This window comes from Neofelis nebulosa, chromosome 10, assembly GCF_028018385.1.
Source record: "Neofelis nebulosa isolate mNeoNeb1 chromosome 10, mNeoNeb1.pri, whole genome shotgun sequence".
Classification (NCBI taxonomy): domain Eukaryota; kingdom Metazoa; phylum Chordata; class Mammalia; order Carnivora; family Felidae; genus Neofelis; species Neofelis nebulosa.
In genome coordinates, this window is record NC_080791.1 from 49093116 (window position 1) to 49108480 (window position 15365).

Here is a 15365-nt window from a genome sequence, read left to right on the forward strand (position 1 = left end):
TGGCATTCACTGTGACCAGTTATTCATGAGAAGGGTAAAGGGGAAAGTGTCCCCATAACTACCACCTGGGTCAAGAGATAGTTGATATATCTCTATATATTTAAGAGAGTAGCCTAGGTTAAAAATATATTTTGGGTAAGTGTCGTGGTTCTGGTTCTAACCATGATAAAGATAGATGGATAAAGACATAGTTCATACTTCCACAACCACTGATTCGAATTCTATCATCATAGTTTAGTTTGCCCGTTCTGGAACTTCTTATCAATGAAGTCATACATAAGTACTCTTTTGTGTCTGCCTTCTATCACTCAGCATAATGCTTTTGAGATTCATCGATGTTGTTGCTTTTTATTGGTGAAGTAGTTCAATCTTCTTTATTGTTTTGTAGTAATAACAATATATTGTGTGTATGAGTATACCACAGTTTATGACTTCCGCTGTTGGTGGATATTAGGGTTGTTTCTTGTTTGGGGTCAATATAAATATTCTTGTACATGCCTTTTGTGGACATAGGTTTTTCTCTTGAGTAAATATCTATGGGTGAATTTCTGAATCATAGGTTAGCTATATGACTAACTTTATAAGAAACTGCCAAACTATTTTCCAAAGTAACTATACCATTTTACATTCCCACCAACAATTTTTAAGAGAGTTCTACTTGCTTCACATCCTTACCAACACTTAATATGGTTAGTCTTTTTAATATTATCCACTCTAGTGGGTATGAGATGGTATCTTGCTTTGGCTTTAATTTGCTTTGCTCTGATGACTAAGGATGTTTTTCATATGTTTTTGACCAGTTGTATACCTTATGTTAAGTATCCTATCAAGTCTTTTGCCCATTTTTTATTGGACGCTTTTTTCTTTTTATTGTTCAGTTGTAGGAGTTTTTAAATATTCAGAATAAAAATGCTTTGTTGGGTATATGTACTGTAAATATTTTTTCCCCATTTGTGGATTGTCTTTTCACTTTCTTAATGACCTCTTTTGAATAGCAGAAGTTGTTGTTATCATTTGTGCTTTTATGTTATATCCAAGGGATTTTTGCCTACCTCAAATTACAAATATGTTCTATATTTTCTTCTAAAAATTTTATAATTTAAGATTTTAGAATTGGGTCTACAATTCATCTCTAGAGAATTTTTGTGTGTGGCATAAGTTATGAATCAAAGTTCATTATTCCATATAAATACATGGGAAGAATATAATTATGAACCTCTTGTACCTATTACTCAGCTTCAACAATTAACAAACCATGAAGAGTCTTGTTTTACATATTCTCATGTATATTTGTAAAATTACAATCATTTTAGTTGTTGTCATGATCCAGAATTTAATCCAGGGCCACACTTCCTTAATGTCCTTTAATCTAGAATGGTTCCTTAGCTCTACATGTTTTTCAAGATATTAGCATTTTAAGAGGATGTCTCTTAATTTTAATTTTTTGGATTATTTCTTCATGGTTAGTTCCCTCTAATGCATTATTGGCAAGAATGCTACATCAGTGATATTGCATACATTTCAGTGCTTTCCGTCAGGAGGCACATGGTGTCAGGTTATCTCACTTTTTGGTGATGCTAAGTTTGATCACTTGGTTAAGGTGATATCTGCCAGATAACTCCACTAGAAAGGCACCTTTACTCACCTCTTTCATAAATAAATACCTGTGAGGAGATAAATATCATGATCCTCAACAAATTTTCAATTAATAGTCAACCGTGGATGATTCTTGCCTGAATCAATTATTACAGTAGCTGAAAAATGGTGATTTTCTGACTTTACCATTCCTTCTATAGCTGTCATTCTATTTTACTATAACAAAGAACTTTCTCTTCCTTATCATTTTGGATTAGTTAATTTAGATATTTTTGGTAATTTGCCTGGACTCATGAATTTCTTTTTTAATTCAATGTGTAATACTCCATTACTGTTACTATTCATTTTAATACTCAAATTGTCTAGATTTCACTGGTGTGATCCTTTTAAACTGGCTTAGGTGTCCTTTTGACATGGCATCATTAGTTTTAGGTTTTTTAAGCTTTGTATTGATTTTGTGTTTATGTTTAGTACTTCTTACTTTCTAGTCCAACAAAATGTTTCAGACTCACCTTATACTTTCCCTGCTGATGGAATAAACCATTTCTTAAAAAAAAAAAAATTAGTTCCTTTTTTGGGGAAACAAAAACTTCCTTATTTAGGAATCAAAATCTGAGGATCAAGTGTGCTTTTTGCTCCTAGAGTATCATTACATCTAGGCTCCTTTAGTGGACAAAGAGAAGAAATAAAGTTTTTTGGAAAATCATAAGTTCATATTGGATGCCTTTAATTACTATTCACCATCATATGATTCTTCCTCTCCTTCCTCCATCCTACAGTTGTAGCTCACTCTTAATTCTATCTTTAGAATATACTATGAGGGTACTCACAATATTATGGTCCTCTCATATTTTCTGAAGCAAATGCAGTGTGTCAAATCATTTCAACTGTAAATATATCAATATGGCATGACCACAATGCCATTATCACACATAAAGTTTACCAATTACTGAATTAACAAATATCCTTTTTTCAGGTCTCAAACTGACTCATAAATACAATAATTGCTTTTTTGTTGTTTTGTTTTGTTTTGTTTTAAAACGTGTTTGTTTAAGTCAGAATGAAATCTATTGTAGTTGATCCATCCTAAGTCTCTTCTGATTTATGTTTTCCTTCCATTATTTTTTGTTTTCTTTCAATTTTTGTGTTTAAGAAACCAGGCCATTTGTTTTATAGAATTTGTTCCAGATTTTCCTGATAGCATAATCTATCACGTTTCTCTGTCTCTTTATTTCTATAAACTGGTAGTTGGATGAAAGGTTGAATTATATTCAGATTCACTGGGGAGAGAAGGGTTTTGTTTTGTTTTCTTTTCTTCTGAGAAGAGAGGTTTATAAAACTACTCTGTAGTAGTATTTTGTTCTCCCTTCAGGAAGCATATATCATCTGGTTGTCTTTTATTTACATGTGTGATGTTACCAGCTATTGATGCTCAATGCCTAGATCCATTAATTCATTAGGATTGAAAATGGAACCCTTTTTGAATTGGACAATATTATAGACACATATATGTATGCGTACATCCATATAGACACATTTCTGGGAACAGCTGTATCTAAAGCCAACTCTTGGCTGTCCTTCAACAGCCTATTTGTTTCATTCTTACTCATTCTTGAGCCTCTTTTGTTATATACAGTTCTCGTTTCTGTACAAACCAGGATATATATGTAATACAAAATGATGGCCCAAATTTATAGTAACATTTTTCCAAAGGGAATACAGTTATCTTAGAGGAGGGAAGACAAGAATGAATTAAGAGGAGAGAAACATTTATAAAAGATAAGGAGGCCACAAAAAGTGTGTATCTGGGCTCTGTATAAATTTAAATCTAAATTCTTCCTGGGGAACATTCATATCACAAAGGCAACATTTTAGGGCTAGGAAACATTTGAGATTTGAAAAATTAGAACAGGACGATGAGAAGAGAAACTGAATCATGCCCCTAGTTTTAAAGTTTTCTGGATGAAAAGAATAAAAAATATATCAATTCACTCATGTGTCTGTAAGAACATGGGATTCAAGTGGAAGAAGGAGCAATTTGAGTTTTTTGGGGTTTTTTTTCCTTTCTTTCTTTCAGCAATGCCATTACAACTTAGGGTCATGCTGGGCAGTTTCATACCACTTGACCTAACAACTTAGAGATATTTAAGTGACAGTGATAATATGTTGACTCCTTGTATGGCTGCTCTAATGTCTGTCACAACATGAAAGGTATTCATTTAACAGAGGAACAACAGAATCAGATACACAAGGCATGTGTATCAGATTGATTGCAAGGGTTGGGGAGTGTGTTTTCCTCTCATTCAATTCAAGATAAGAAATATTCACTCCAAATAAAATTTCAAACATGCTGTGTTTGTTTCCTCCCATTCCATGATGTAGGGGTTGGGGAGAGGTTCCTTTTTTCTGAAGGCTTTATTGAGATATAATTCACATAGTACACAATTCACCCACTTAAAGTATACAATTCAGTGTTTTTTAGTAGATTCATAGGGTTATGCAACCATCACCACAATCTAATTTTAGAACATTGCATCTCCCCTAAAACTAACACCATACTCATCAGTTTTCACTACCCACTCTCTGTATACCCCATCCCCAACCCTAACCAACCACTAATCTACTTTGTCTCTATAGATTTGCCTGTTATGGACAATCAACTTTTAATTGCCATTCATAGCTTGTCCCACTGAAATTCTTTTTTTATTTCTTTTTTTTTACATTATCATAAGAACAAGAACAATACCATAGAGTCCTCCAAAACATGAATGGATATCCAAAAAAAAAAAAAACTGTAACAGAATAACCCACGAAACTATTGTTGGATCTAATAGCACCTGATGGCTTAAATAAATAACTGCTAAGCAGTGAACCTGTAGGAATGATGACAAATTATAGTATTATGAGAGTCAAATGGTAATAATTTTAAATATCAATTTGAAACAGGCTTGAGTTACAGAAGCTTTTCTGGCTCATAAGAACAGCAATTTTGGAAATCAGTAATATTTGCAAATTCAAATCCTGACTTTACCTCTCATTGACTATGTGACTCTGGACAAGTAACAGAAGATTTGCAAACTTCATTTTCCTCCTCTGCAACATGAGAATAATGATGATACCAACCTCATGAAGTTAGTGTGGAGATTAGCACATGCAGAGCTTTTAGAACAACCCTGGAGCATAATAAGTGCTCCATAAATTGTAGTTGTTGTTGTATCACTTTTGTTCATAAGAACTCAATACTTCACAGGTCAAATTCTAAAATGGAATTCTTAGATATGCCAACTTGCCACTTTACACATGTGATTGGTATTTTCAAAGTCTCTGTTCAAAGAAGTTTCCTGCCATGAAAGCATTAGATCGAGATTTAAGATACTGCAATGTAGAGAAAAAAATAGCATTGACCAACTATGATATACAGAGATGCAAACCAGCCTTCAGCTGCTTTAGAGCCATGTGTTCTATAAATAGTAAAAGTGCTAATTTGTTATTCTCACTTAACAATCATGTAACAGAATTTCCTTTTTTAAGTTAAAAAAAAATTAACAGAAACAAAAGTTTATATAATGGTATTATACATGTCTAATAAAAAATAAGGACTAGTGTTAGAGCATTATAAACCACATATGTAACCTCTTAGATTTGAAATGTTTAACTAAGACCCTAAATGTGTGTCTTTTAAGTCTATGAGTGTGAATGGAAATTGTGATTTGGTTTTGTGTCCGTAAATGTAAGTCGGTTTAACCACCGATGACTCTATTACCTTCTCTTTAATTCTAACACAAAATGACTGTGGGTAATAAGACTAATGCATTAGATCATTTAATTTTGAGGAATTATTATGTTTTTTCTGTTCTTTTAAGATGTGGTGCTAAATATTATTATATCCCGATCAGGTGACTCATGATATACAACATTTTCATACTTGGGAAATGTTAACACATTACAGTCCTTGCTTTGAAAAGAGAAAAGAATTAATCACAGACAACACATTTTCATTTCCTTTGACCCCATGAGACAAGCTAAATGATGTGGTTTGCATGTGGCCCCATTTTGGCCCTCAAACGCCTCCACACTGTCCATCTGTGTCTACATTTTAGCCCCAGGCTTTACTTCTTTGGGCATTGTTTCGTATTTGCATGAAAGTCTGTAATTTTTTTTTTTTTGCATGACAAGCCATCCATGATGTTGAAGTTAAATGTCTAACATATCTTGCAATATCACATGTCATTAATTCTTACATAATTTTTTTCTTTTATTTTCAGTTACTGAAGTTTAAATATGCTTGAAATGTAAAAGTGGCATGAAACTGGAGTGATGCAAGAATGTTTAATGTTCCTTTAAGGACTTGCCATTTTTTAGCTGGGAAAATCTGGGGGGAGTTCCCGGCCTTGTCTTCAGACACAAATCCTTCGGACACAAATTATGGCAAAACTATATGGAACCTAAGTGCTGTCAGCAGAGTAATAAATTCTGAAGCAATACTTCTTTCTATCCTGAGAATATATTTCTAATACTTGACATAATAAGTATAAAATATGTTCCCTAATTTCAAAAATTCTTAAGTATTTGATTTATTGTTTTTCCTTAAAGCTTTCTTAATGGAACATAAAATTAAGCTCCACTGATTTTGGTGAAGTTCCCAGCACCCAAAAAAGTAACAAGTTCCTGAATGACAGCACCAAAATTTTAGCACTTTAATGTTTCCTAAGTAAACATGACTACCAAAATGGATATTTGAGAGTGCATGAGTATACAAAGAAGATGAGTTATTTACACTGTTTAGTCAAGCTTCAGATCAATAGGGCATGCAACTAATTCCCACCAATGGGCCAAAATACATACATCCAAACACGTACTTTTTCTTCCAAGTAGTCACCCTGTTGTCCCTACATTTATTACTACCAGCTGCCATTGCTAAAACTATTTTAGAATACCCCTTGCCAGATTACCTTTGTAGTCTTTGGCGCATTCCTTTTAATACCTACGTGGTAACAAGTCTCGCTCTTTGGAGAGTGACTCACAAAGCCAGTCAAATAAGGATGATAATCAAGTTGGTGAAACATTTTTTTTAAATGATATGTGAACGTGAAATTACAAAGACCTGCATCACCTACAGCTTGTAAAAATGACGGTGAACACATGTCCCAAAGAAGAACCCCACAATGCTTCTACATAACAGCAAGAGTGGGAATTAAATGAAATTTTCTTAAAGAGTTTTCTAGGCAAGCAAATGAATAACTTCAAATTTATTTTATTATGTATATCTGTATTACTTTTAATTCAGCCTCATTTAACTGAATGAAGTGATTTACATTTTTAAGAAGGGTCCTTCTTAAAGTATTTTTTATCATGTCAGAATGTAGATGAATGACCATTATTTCTCCCTCGCCTGAGTGAATATCAAGTTACCATTTTCCAATATTGGATTTTAGTTGACAGTGTCCTAGCTGTCACCAACTAGCTCTGTGATATCAGCAAGGGACTCAGCTTTGCTGTTGCCTCTAGCCCCTGTCTACAAAATGAGGGTGTGGGGCTCATATGTCTTTAAAATCTCTTTTGAAAGAATAATTATTATATATCTATGTGTAACATTATATTTGTCATATATCATAAATCCACACACTTGTCTGTGTGTTTTCAATTAAGTCCAAGCTGAAGTAACTCAGCTTGAGTTACTTGAAGTAACTCAAATGCAACTTATTAGAAATGATGTCCAGGCACTGATGTGTCTAGTATCTCTAAGAAAGTCTTTTCTCCCTGATAGTAATGATGACGATAAAGATCTCATTTGTATAGCACTTTCGTTTCTCCTGCATTACTTAAGTCTCACATCCTAAGAGCTGCTATCATTATCCTCATTATACAGATGAAGAAGATTTTGAGGTCTAGAGAGATTCAGTTACCCACCTAAGGTGATGGACTAGCCCATTGCAGAGCCAGGACAGAGGCTCCTGGTCTTCTGCTTCCAATTTAAGGCTCTTTTCCTCCATCATCATTTACCTGCAACCAGTCTTTTCATTAGGAGGCAGTTTTTCCAAAGTGTCATCATTCAGAATTTACACTCCTTGAAAATAAAATCTACTGTTAGGGACCCTCTGACACCTCTTTAGACTATCCCCTTGCGTCACTACAGCTCTCTCTGCTTTTACAAACTAGTTGTTTTGTCAGCATGAGTGTGACAACAATTAGACGTCCCCTGTTTTTGCCCCATGCCTTTTCTCCTTCACAGTCATTCAATGACAAGCGTAAAAAGAGCTTCATCTTTTCACGAAAATTCCCATTCTACAAGAACAAGGAGCAGAGTGAGCAGGAAACCAGTGATCCTGAACGTAAGTAGATTCTCGAAGAGAATGTCACATGCAACACAAGAGAAAAATATTCTTCACGGGCAACACGCATGATGTAGGCTCCCCCCACGCCACACGCCTAGGCAAACAAACACGGCAGGCAGGCAGGTCAGGGCTTACTACTGTGACCAGTGTTTGGCTGCAGTCTGGATCCTTCCCTTGATGTGGCTCTTCTTTGCAGAATGCATGGGAGAGGGACTTCAGGAAGCTTGGACTTTGCTTCCAACCAGAATTTTTCTGTGACCGGGGCTGGGTTTGTCTCTTCTATCATACAGCTCTTGAGGGCTTGAGACGAATTCTTTTCTGAACAGAAATACCAGATTCCATTGCCACATGTATGTTTTGGAATTCTAGCTCATTGGGAGTGATTAAATTCTCTCTACTGATTGCTAGCATCGTGTTTACACTCTTCCTCCCAGCCAGTGTTAAACACTTACTGAGCAGCGGGCTTGTCCTGGTGGATACTAAATCTAAGAATTTGATTTGAAACTTGGAGTGGACCATTGCTCTAAGTGGCACATTTCTGTGGCAACATGAACAGTGGGCAAAAATGGCTTTTGGCGAATCTTCCTCTTTTTTATAACAGTCTTCTGATTTTTTTTTTAACTAACAATCTTTTGAGTTGCTTTACAAATCTTTGAGTCTCAGCCCGGGGAGTTTGGGGTGAAAGTCGTTTCAAAAGAAGAGAGAGTGGGATCCAGATTGCTTAGGCAACATGGTCTGTCATGGTAGTATCCATTTCAACTCCACTGACTTCTTCCTTCCTCTTCCGTGGCTGTTCTTCCTCTCTCATTGCTCTCTCTGGGGACTTCCATGCAGGACATCCCCGGATTAGGTGACGACGGTTATGGAACAAAGACTCTGAGTAAGTTCCCAGGAATGGTCACTGTAACTTTTCTTTTCTTTTCCTTTCCTTTTGAGTTTGGCTTTTGTTCCTTTTCTTGAGGGCCTTTCACTCCTAGCATGCACAAGATACGAGTTTTATGTTACCTAGCTGTGAATGCTCCTCCAGAGTAATTTCAACTGTTTTGTTCTGCATGTCAGCATTGAAAAGCAAAGTGTGTCAGGCACTGTAACTTCTGTTGCAGTTCACACCTTCCCTTTCTGACCGTGTGATGTGGCCAACATGGTCCTGATGCCAACATGGCATCCCTTGCTCTACCGCCTAACACCTCCCAGAGAGCAAGAAGCCATGTTGAAAGAAAGGGCGAGCTAAATGTTTAGAACAAGAAAGCAGAAATGTACTTTATGTCCTTTCTTCTGCCTTTTTACCCAGAAATATTTAATGACCTTGCCAACTTCCATAATTGGGGTGTACTTTGCTATTAGTAAAAGGGCTATTTTATTGTCAAAAGGAACATGCATTCTCAAAAAATAAACATTAAGCTATTTGATCTTCCATGGGTAATTCTTTGTTATTAACTACGGTTGATTTTTTTCCCCGACTTGCAGTGATCCTGCTTGGCACGTTTGTATGATAAAATTTTAGATATGTATTAATATGTTTTTCTATCAGTCATTTATTAGCTGTATTACATCATCAGGTCTTCATTCTATAGTATAGAGTGCAAAATAAAGTATATTAAACCTTTAAATTTTCTAGTTATTAATGCCTTAGTCTGTATCTCATTGCACTGAGCAGTAAAAAATAATAATCCTGTGTTAATCTACTATGCTATAATTTTTCTCTCTGTAATACTAACACCATTGTATAGGCACCAATGAAATAAGAACAGTATTGTGTCTTTTGCAGCTGTATCACATGTTCATTTTTTTGGTTGATTTTGTTTTGTTTTAATTTAACAGCTATGGGCAATATTCTTAGAAGCTGTTCATTTCATTTGTATTAAAAAAAATAGCATTGAGCTGGACTTTGTTTTCAAGAGCTGTTTCTATAACCCTGTGTAATGATATGCTTCATCCTTCAGATTGTTAATTTGGACTCTTCTTTTAGATATATATGTAGAAAACAAAATCTGATCAAGAGTAACTACTGATCTTTTTGAAAGATGAAAACTTTATCTTTGAGTCTCTATATGGAGTATGTCATAAAATTTTTCTTGAATTAGTGGCTAAAGTTCAGGTATTGATTTCAACATTACCTGGACAGCATCAAGTACCACCAGTTTCTAGATTTTCAACTGGGGTCGGTGGGGGAAGGGGAAGCATTTTGATATATTGTTAATAAATGAACATCACTAAAAAGTAGCTGTTATTAGAATGTCAAAAATATGAGTGATGACCTTTTAAATCCAGAATGTGCAAATGTTTGTTTACTTTTTAAAAACTGAACAGATTTCACTAAATTTATTTGCCAGTTAATGCTATTATTAGCCATAATTTGCACTTTAGCTTGAACATATTTTCAATTTCTCTTTACATACAAAGTGGAAAAATTCTGTTATACAATATCTTGATAATAAGAGAGATTGGCTAAGCAAAACACTGAATAGTGTAGCTTCATTCTTAGTTAAAGTAAAAAAAAAAAAAAAAGACTAAAAACCCTGTCATCCCCAATTCAAGGTACTTGAGATAATCATGTACATGAAGATACACCATTGTTGGGTGTGTACCGTGACTTTTTTCAATAACAGAAAACAAATTCATATTTCTTTCCCTAGTGCCCCTTTGCACTTGTAAAATGTGTGCGTAAATTAGCAGTATAGTCCTGGTCATACATGCACCAACACAAAGAGAAATAATTCATGTGATTTTGTGATTTTAACTCATGTTTTGGTTTTCCTTGGTTTCATTCTCTAGAACTAATCCTTCTAGGATGTATTAATTAACTTAATTTTGAGAATCCTTTCACAATATATGCACTTATCCCATTATCACATTGTATACTTTAAGTGTATTACAATTTATTTGTCAATTACACCTCAATAAAGCTACAAAAAAAAATCCATTCAATTTGTGAGAACGTACAAATATGTTTTAAAGCACTTTTTTACTGTTAGAGAATAATGTTATATATTCTTTTCCTTTTTCAAAAAATGTACAACAGTTGCCACTTTTTAAAAGCCTGAGTTTATTACTGATGAGCATCAGAAGTCAGTCACGTATTCCTCATTTAATTAACCTGATATACAAAGAACTTGATAAGTTAATGAATTTATCTTCTATAACTTAATACAGAGTGCAAATAAAATGATTTGGGGACATAAAGTCTCTAAATATGGCACATATATCCCTGTTACATCAGCTAAACTGTGTTTTCATGAAAAAAAAATTTGACATATCACTGTACAAGCAAGTTATTTAACATGAACTAAAAGCATATTTCATGCCAGGACCTGTGTTTGATATCAGACCATTTGTCCCCTGCCTGTTTCATTCCTCCAGAACCTAATAGCTATCCAAGCAAGAATCTTAAAAATAAAATCAAGAAGATATTAAGCTGATTCATAAATCATTTTTCAGTGACTCATTTCTTCCTCCAAGATTTTCTCCTCACTCACTGAAGCAGGAAAAGTCTTCAATAGTCCCTTTTCATCCTGAGAATTAGTTTAGGAAGCATCTATGTAGAAATAAATTTCAAGGGATCAATTGGCAATGTGAAATGCAATATTCCAGCAAAATACCTAAAGGCTAAAATAGAGAAACAAAAAGCTCGTAAGAAAACAATGTCTATACACCAGAAGCTTCTGAACTTAGAGTCAGGAAACGGTCCAGCTGAGACACATTGACCTTTGTAACATGAAAGTGGAAAATCAGTCCCGTATGAATGGGGCTAAAGTATTCATAAAAAGAAAAGTGCTTAGATGGACATTATACATTTTTTGTGATTAAAGGTGCTTTCCTGTTTACTAAAAAGAAGCCCCAGCAATCAAGTAGCAGCTTCCTGTAAAATGGAGATAAAGTTTTCATCTTTTGTATCTTACGGAGTTTTCTTAATGCCGTCTCTTCTGCAGCCTTTCCCTTGCCTTCTGCTTACACTTGTAGTAGCCATGCATGAATGTATTCCTTCGCGTTCTGGCTGCTCTCCAATGCTTGGTATTTCTTTAATTTGCTGTGCTGTTCTTGCAGAACATGTTTCTTCTAATGCCAGCGATAGCGAAAGTAGCTACCGTAAGTTATTGCTTTGGTTTGTGGTTCTTTCCTTTGCAATTGCTCCATTGCCTGTGGTGGTCACTTCAGATTTTTGCTGTTGTTGTGTTCCAATTGCTGCCCTTTATCATCCTCATCCAAAGCAAATGGCTTGAAATGAAATCGTCGCTTGATGTGGAAAGATACAAAAGACACTAGGGCCATCTGTGGACTCTTTTGTGATCTGTGCAGGCAGTAGCAGTCTTGCTAGTAAACGATTCCAGCCTCTGTTGGCTGCGGCCTGCTGATGCACTTCTCCCAGAGAAGATGGGGGGAAAGTTCAACCTGGTGGACTTTGACATTCTGCCCCCCAACATAATTAAAACTCCCTGCAGGAGGGATAAAAAGTTTGATTTCCCTTCTCATTTTGCCTTTACTTTCTGTTCCTGGCTCCCCTTTGTGAGAGAAAGCTTGAGAAATTACAGTGTTCCTTTTAAATTGAGTGTGAACTTTTATATCTCTTCTCTCCTTGATTAATATTTTAAGGTAGATACTGTGATATATCTAACTTTATTTTTTTTTTTTTTTTGATGGTTGGGAAGTGATGAAAAAGTTTCATCCTCTAATGTTGAAGGAACTCACTTTTTTTTTTTAAGTTAACAAATCTTGGATCAGAAAGCTTAACTTTCTGAAAAGGTAGGTGATAAAAATTATCTCTGGTCTTTTTTGGGTCACCTCAAGCCATTTGCTTAGTGTATAAAAATTTTCACCAAGCACCAAGCAATCCCTGTGATGCATTCTTGTGGTTTCTTACCACCTCTTACTGGTTTTTGGTGACCAACATAGGTACATATTACTACTGGGATCCTCACAACTTCTATAATATTTATTTGCCCTCCTTCATAAAATGGGTTTCCTCAACAGCAATTACTGAGGATATTAGAAAACTACAGGCCCAATACAAATGACACACAGCTACCAAGACAGAAATTGGTTGGCTTTTTTTCCCCTTTGAATGGTGTATTAATTAAAATTAAAACACTCTGTATTTTTTTCCTTCCATTACAGCATGGTTACGTTATAAAACCATGCCTTTTTGTGGTGGAGTACCCACTGGTATTCTTGGAATGTGACAGATTCAATGTGGATTTTGAGAAAGACTTCATAGAATCAGATTGGTAACAAATAGAAAAAAGCACAAAAGAAGAAAAGTGCCAGATGGAGGAAGGGACCAGAGGAGGAAGATGAAATGAAAACAGATACCTTTGATCAATCAGATAATATCAGAACCACCTAATTTTCTTCCACAACAGAATGGCAAGTCTTATTGGTGAAAGGTATCAAAGGGTTCTTGTTCTCAACATGAGCCTTAATGTTTTTCCCTTCTTCCCACTCTTAAAATTTTATGATTTTCCCAAATTGGCAAAACACTTGCCTCCCCCTTCCCTTCATTGAATTTTAAAACAAAGAGAAACCAGGCCAAGAAAAAGTGACCAAAAATTGCCCTCCTGACACATGAGGTACCCTCAATTTAGTATAAGGAAAAATACAACTTGTGTGTAGGGTTTCACAGGACCAATGGCCCTAGTTTCTCTGATATTCAGTTCTAAGTGTTGTGCTTCCATCCTGCAGACGCAGGTATAGAAAGGGGAAACATCATACCTTCTCCTTTCAATTCTCTTTACAGAAAGTAGATATAAGAACTATGCTTTTCTTTGTAAATCCTTCTTAGGGTATTTTAGAGGCCCCTGTTTTCTCTTTCAGGGGTAGGAATATTCTTCCCAGAATAATAAAGTTAGAAAAATTGGCCCAATGCTTTCAGCTGCTTAAGTTTTTGGTCGTGATGCTCTAAGATGACGTCAATAAGTCTTCATTATCAAATAGGAGGTGCACATAAATATTTACTGGGTGAATAAAATAAGCACTTGCAGCAGCTTGAATTATCTATGAGAAGAGAGAAGAATTGGAGCTGGACTCTATGACATTAGGAGAGCAAATGTAGAGTCCAATAATCTATATTGGCCTGGGTCTCATCTGAGGTTACAGTTCAGCCACTCAGATTGCTTTCTTCACAAATGAATAAAAGTAAAAACAGCCTTTGTTGTAGCTCAGAGAAAAAATTTCCATCTTTCCCCAGGATGGAAATATGAGGAATTATGGAGGATTATTCATTTACTCAGTCAACATCTACCATGCCATGCTCTCTTCACAGGCACCATGAGAGCCAGTATGAATCTCAACCAACTCTAGAACTCAGCACTCAAACAACAACAAAATACACAAAGTGCAGCAGTTTCTAGGGTAAAAGTCTTGCTGAATAATAGGAGAGACTTCAGAGATGATTTCAAAGGAAGTGACCTTTGAGCTGAGTTTTGGAAAGATGAGGTGCTCGCCAGCTAGACAAGTTGAGGAAGAAATTTCCAGGTAGGGCAGTGGCAGGAAAGAAGGCATGGAGACTTGCAACATGCCATGGTTGGAACAGACGTTGTTTTCAGAAAATTGCCATTTTGAAATCAAAATAACTGCATTTTTCTATTGAATTCCTGGGTTTTGCTGTAATTATGACTAACTTTTATGTTTATGAACAGTAGTATAAACAAATACTATAAAGACCCTCATTCACTGTTGTCCAGGTATTATTTTTTTTTACTCTTAGAACCATTCTGTGTCCACTCTGGGACACAGTGGCTTTAAAAAATGGTCAGTGGTCAAAACAAAGTCCCAGACCATGATGTCTCAGAGCCCCAGAGGTACCATTCACACTGCATCAGGGACTCATATGTTGTGACAACCTTAAGTGAAGCCGCATATATTTCCGAGATATACACACATGCACACACACTTACACAAACCTCAATTTCTAATAAACAGCTCAGACATTTCCTGCACCATCTCAAGCATTATAAAAAAAGAATTTTTCAAAGCCCAACTGTACTGGCACTAGCTATAATGCAGTTAATTACAGCACACCTTGTGTAATTCTGCAAAATACCCCCTCAAAACTCTCTTAATTAAGGACTAATTCCAGATTTCTCTCTGTCAACAGAGTAGTACAGTGAAGGCTTGTATCTGTGGTGGTTTTTGTATCTTAGCTTTCAAACGTCCTCATATTAGGATGCAATAAAGACCATCCATGTAGGCATAATGAAGACTGCAAGTCTCTACAGCTGAGACCTGCCTTCCCCAAAGCTCATAAAGTTCTTTATGTCATCACTGGTAGAGGGGAACTGATGATTATCTTTCTATTCTATTGGTGTTCATCAGTTAAGTAGGATTTTCAAAATGATCTGAATGTAACTGAGTGCTGATATGAGCAGACCCAAAACTTTTCCACTGGAATCCATCAAAAAAAGCCCATATTCTTCTCCTTTCTCCACTCTGCTCAAGGAT

General features: G+C 35.5%; 1 protein-coding gene across 29 annotated transcripts in view; it reads left to right on the plus strand.

Annotated features, from left to right (window-relative positions):
- Positions 1-15365, plus strand: part of DLG2 (discs large MAGUK scaffold protein 2) — a 2097061-nt gene that overhangs the window by 2059019 nt on the left and 22677 nt on the right. For 14 of the 29 annotated variants that reach the window (XM_058690298.1, XM_058690294.1, XM_058690300.1 and 11 more), the window contains 2 exons: positions 7829-7928; positions 11976-12017. In XM_058690298.1, coding sequence (XP_058546281.1) covers positions 7829-7928; positions 11976-12017 — 142 coding nt within the window. Of the gene's footprint in view, positions 1-7828; positions 7929-8765; positions 8812-11975; positions 12018-15365 lie in introns of all 29 variants that reach the window. The other 15 variants (XM_058690299.1, XM_058690304.1, XM_058690307.1 and 12 more) reach the window with 3 other exon arrangements.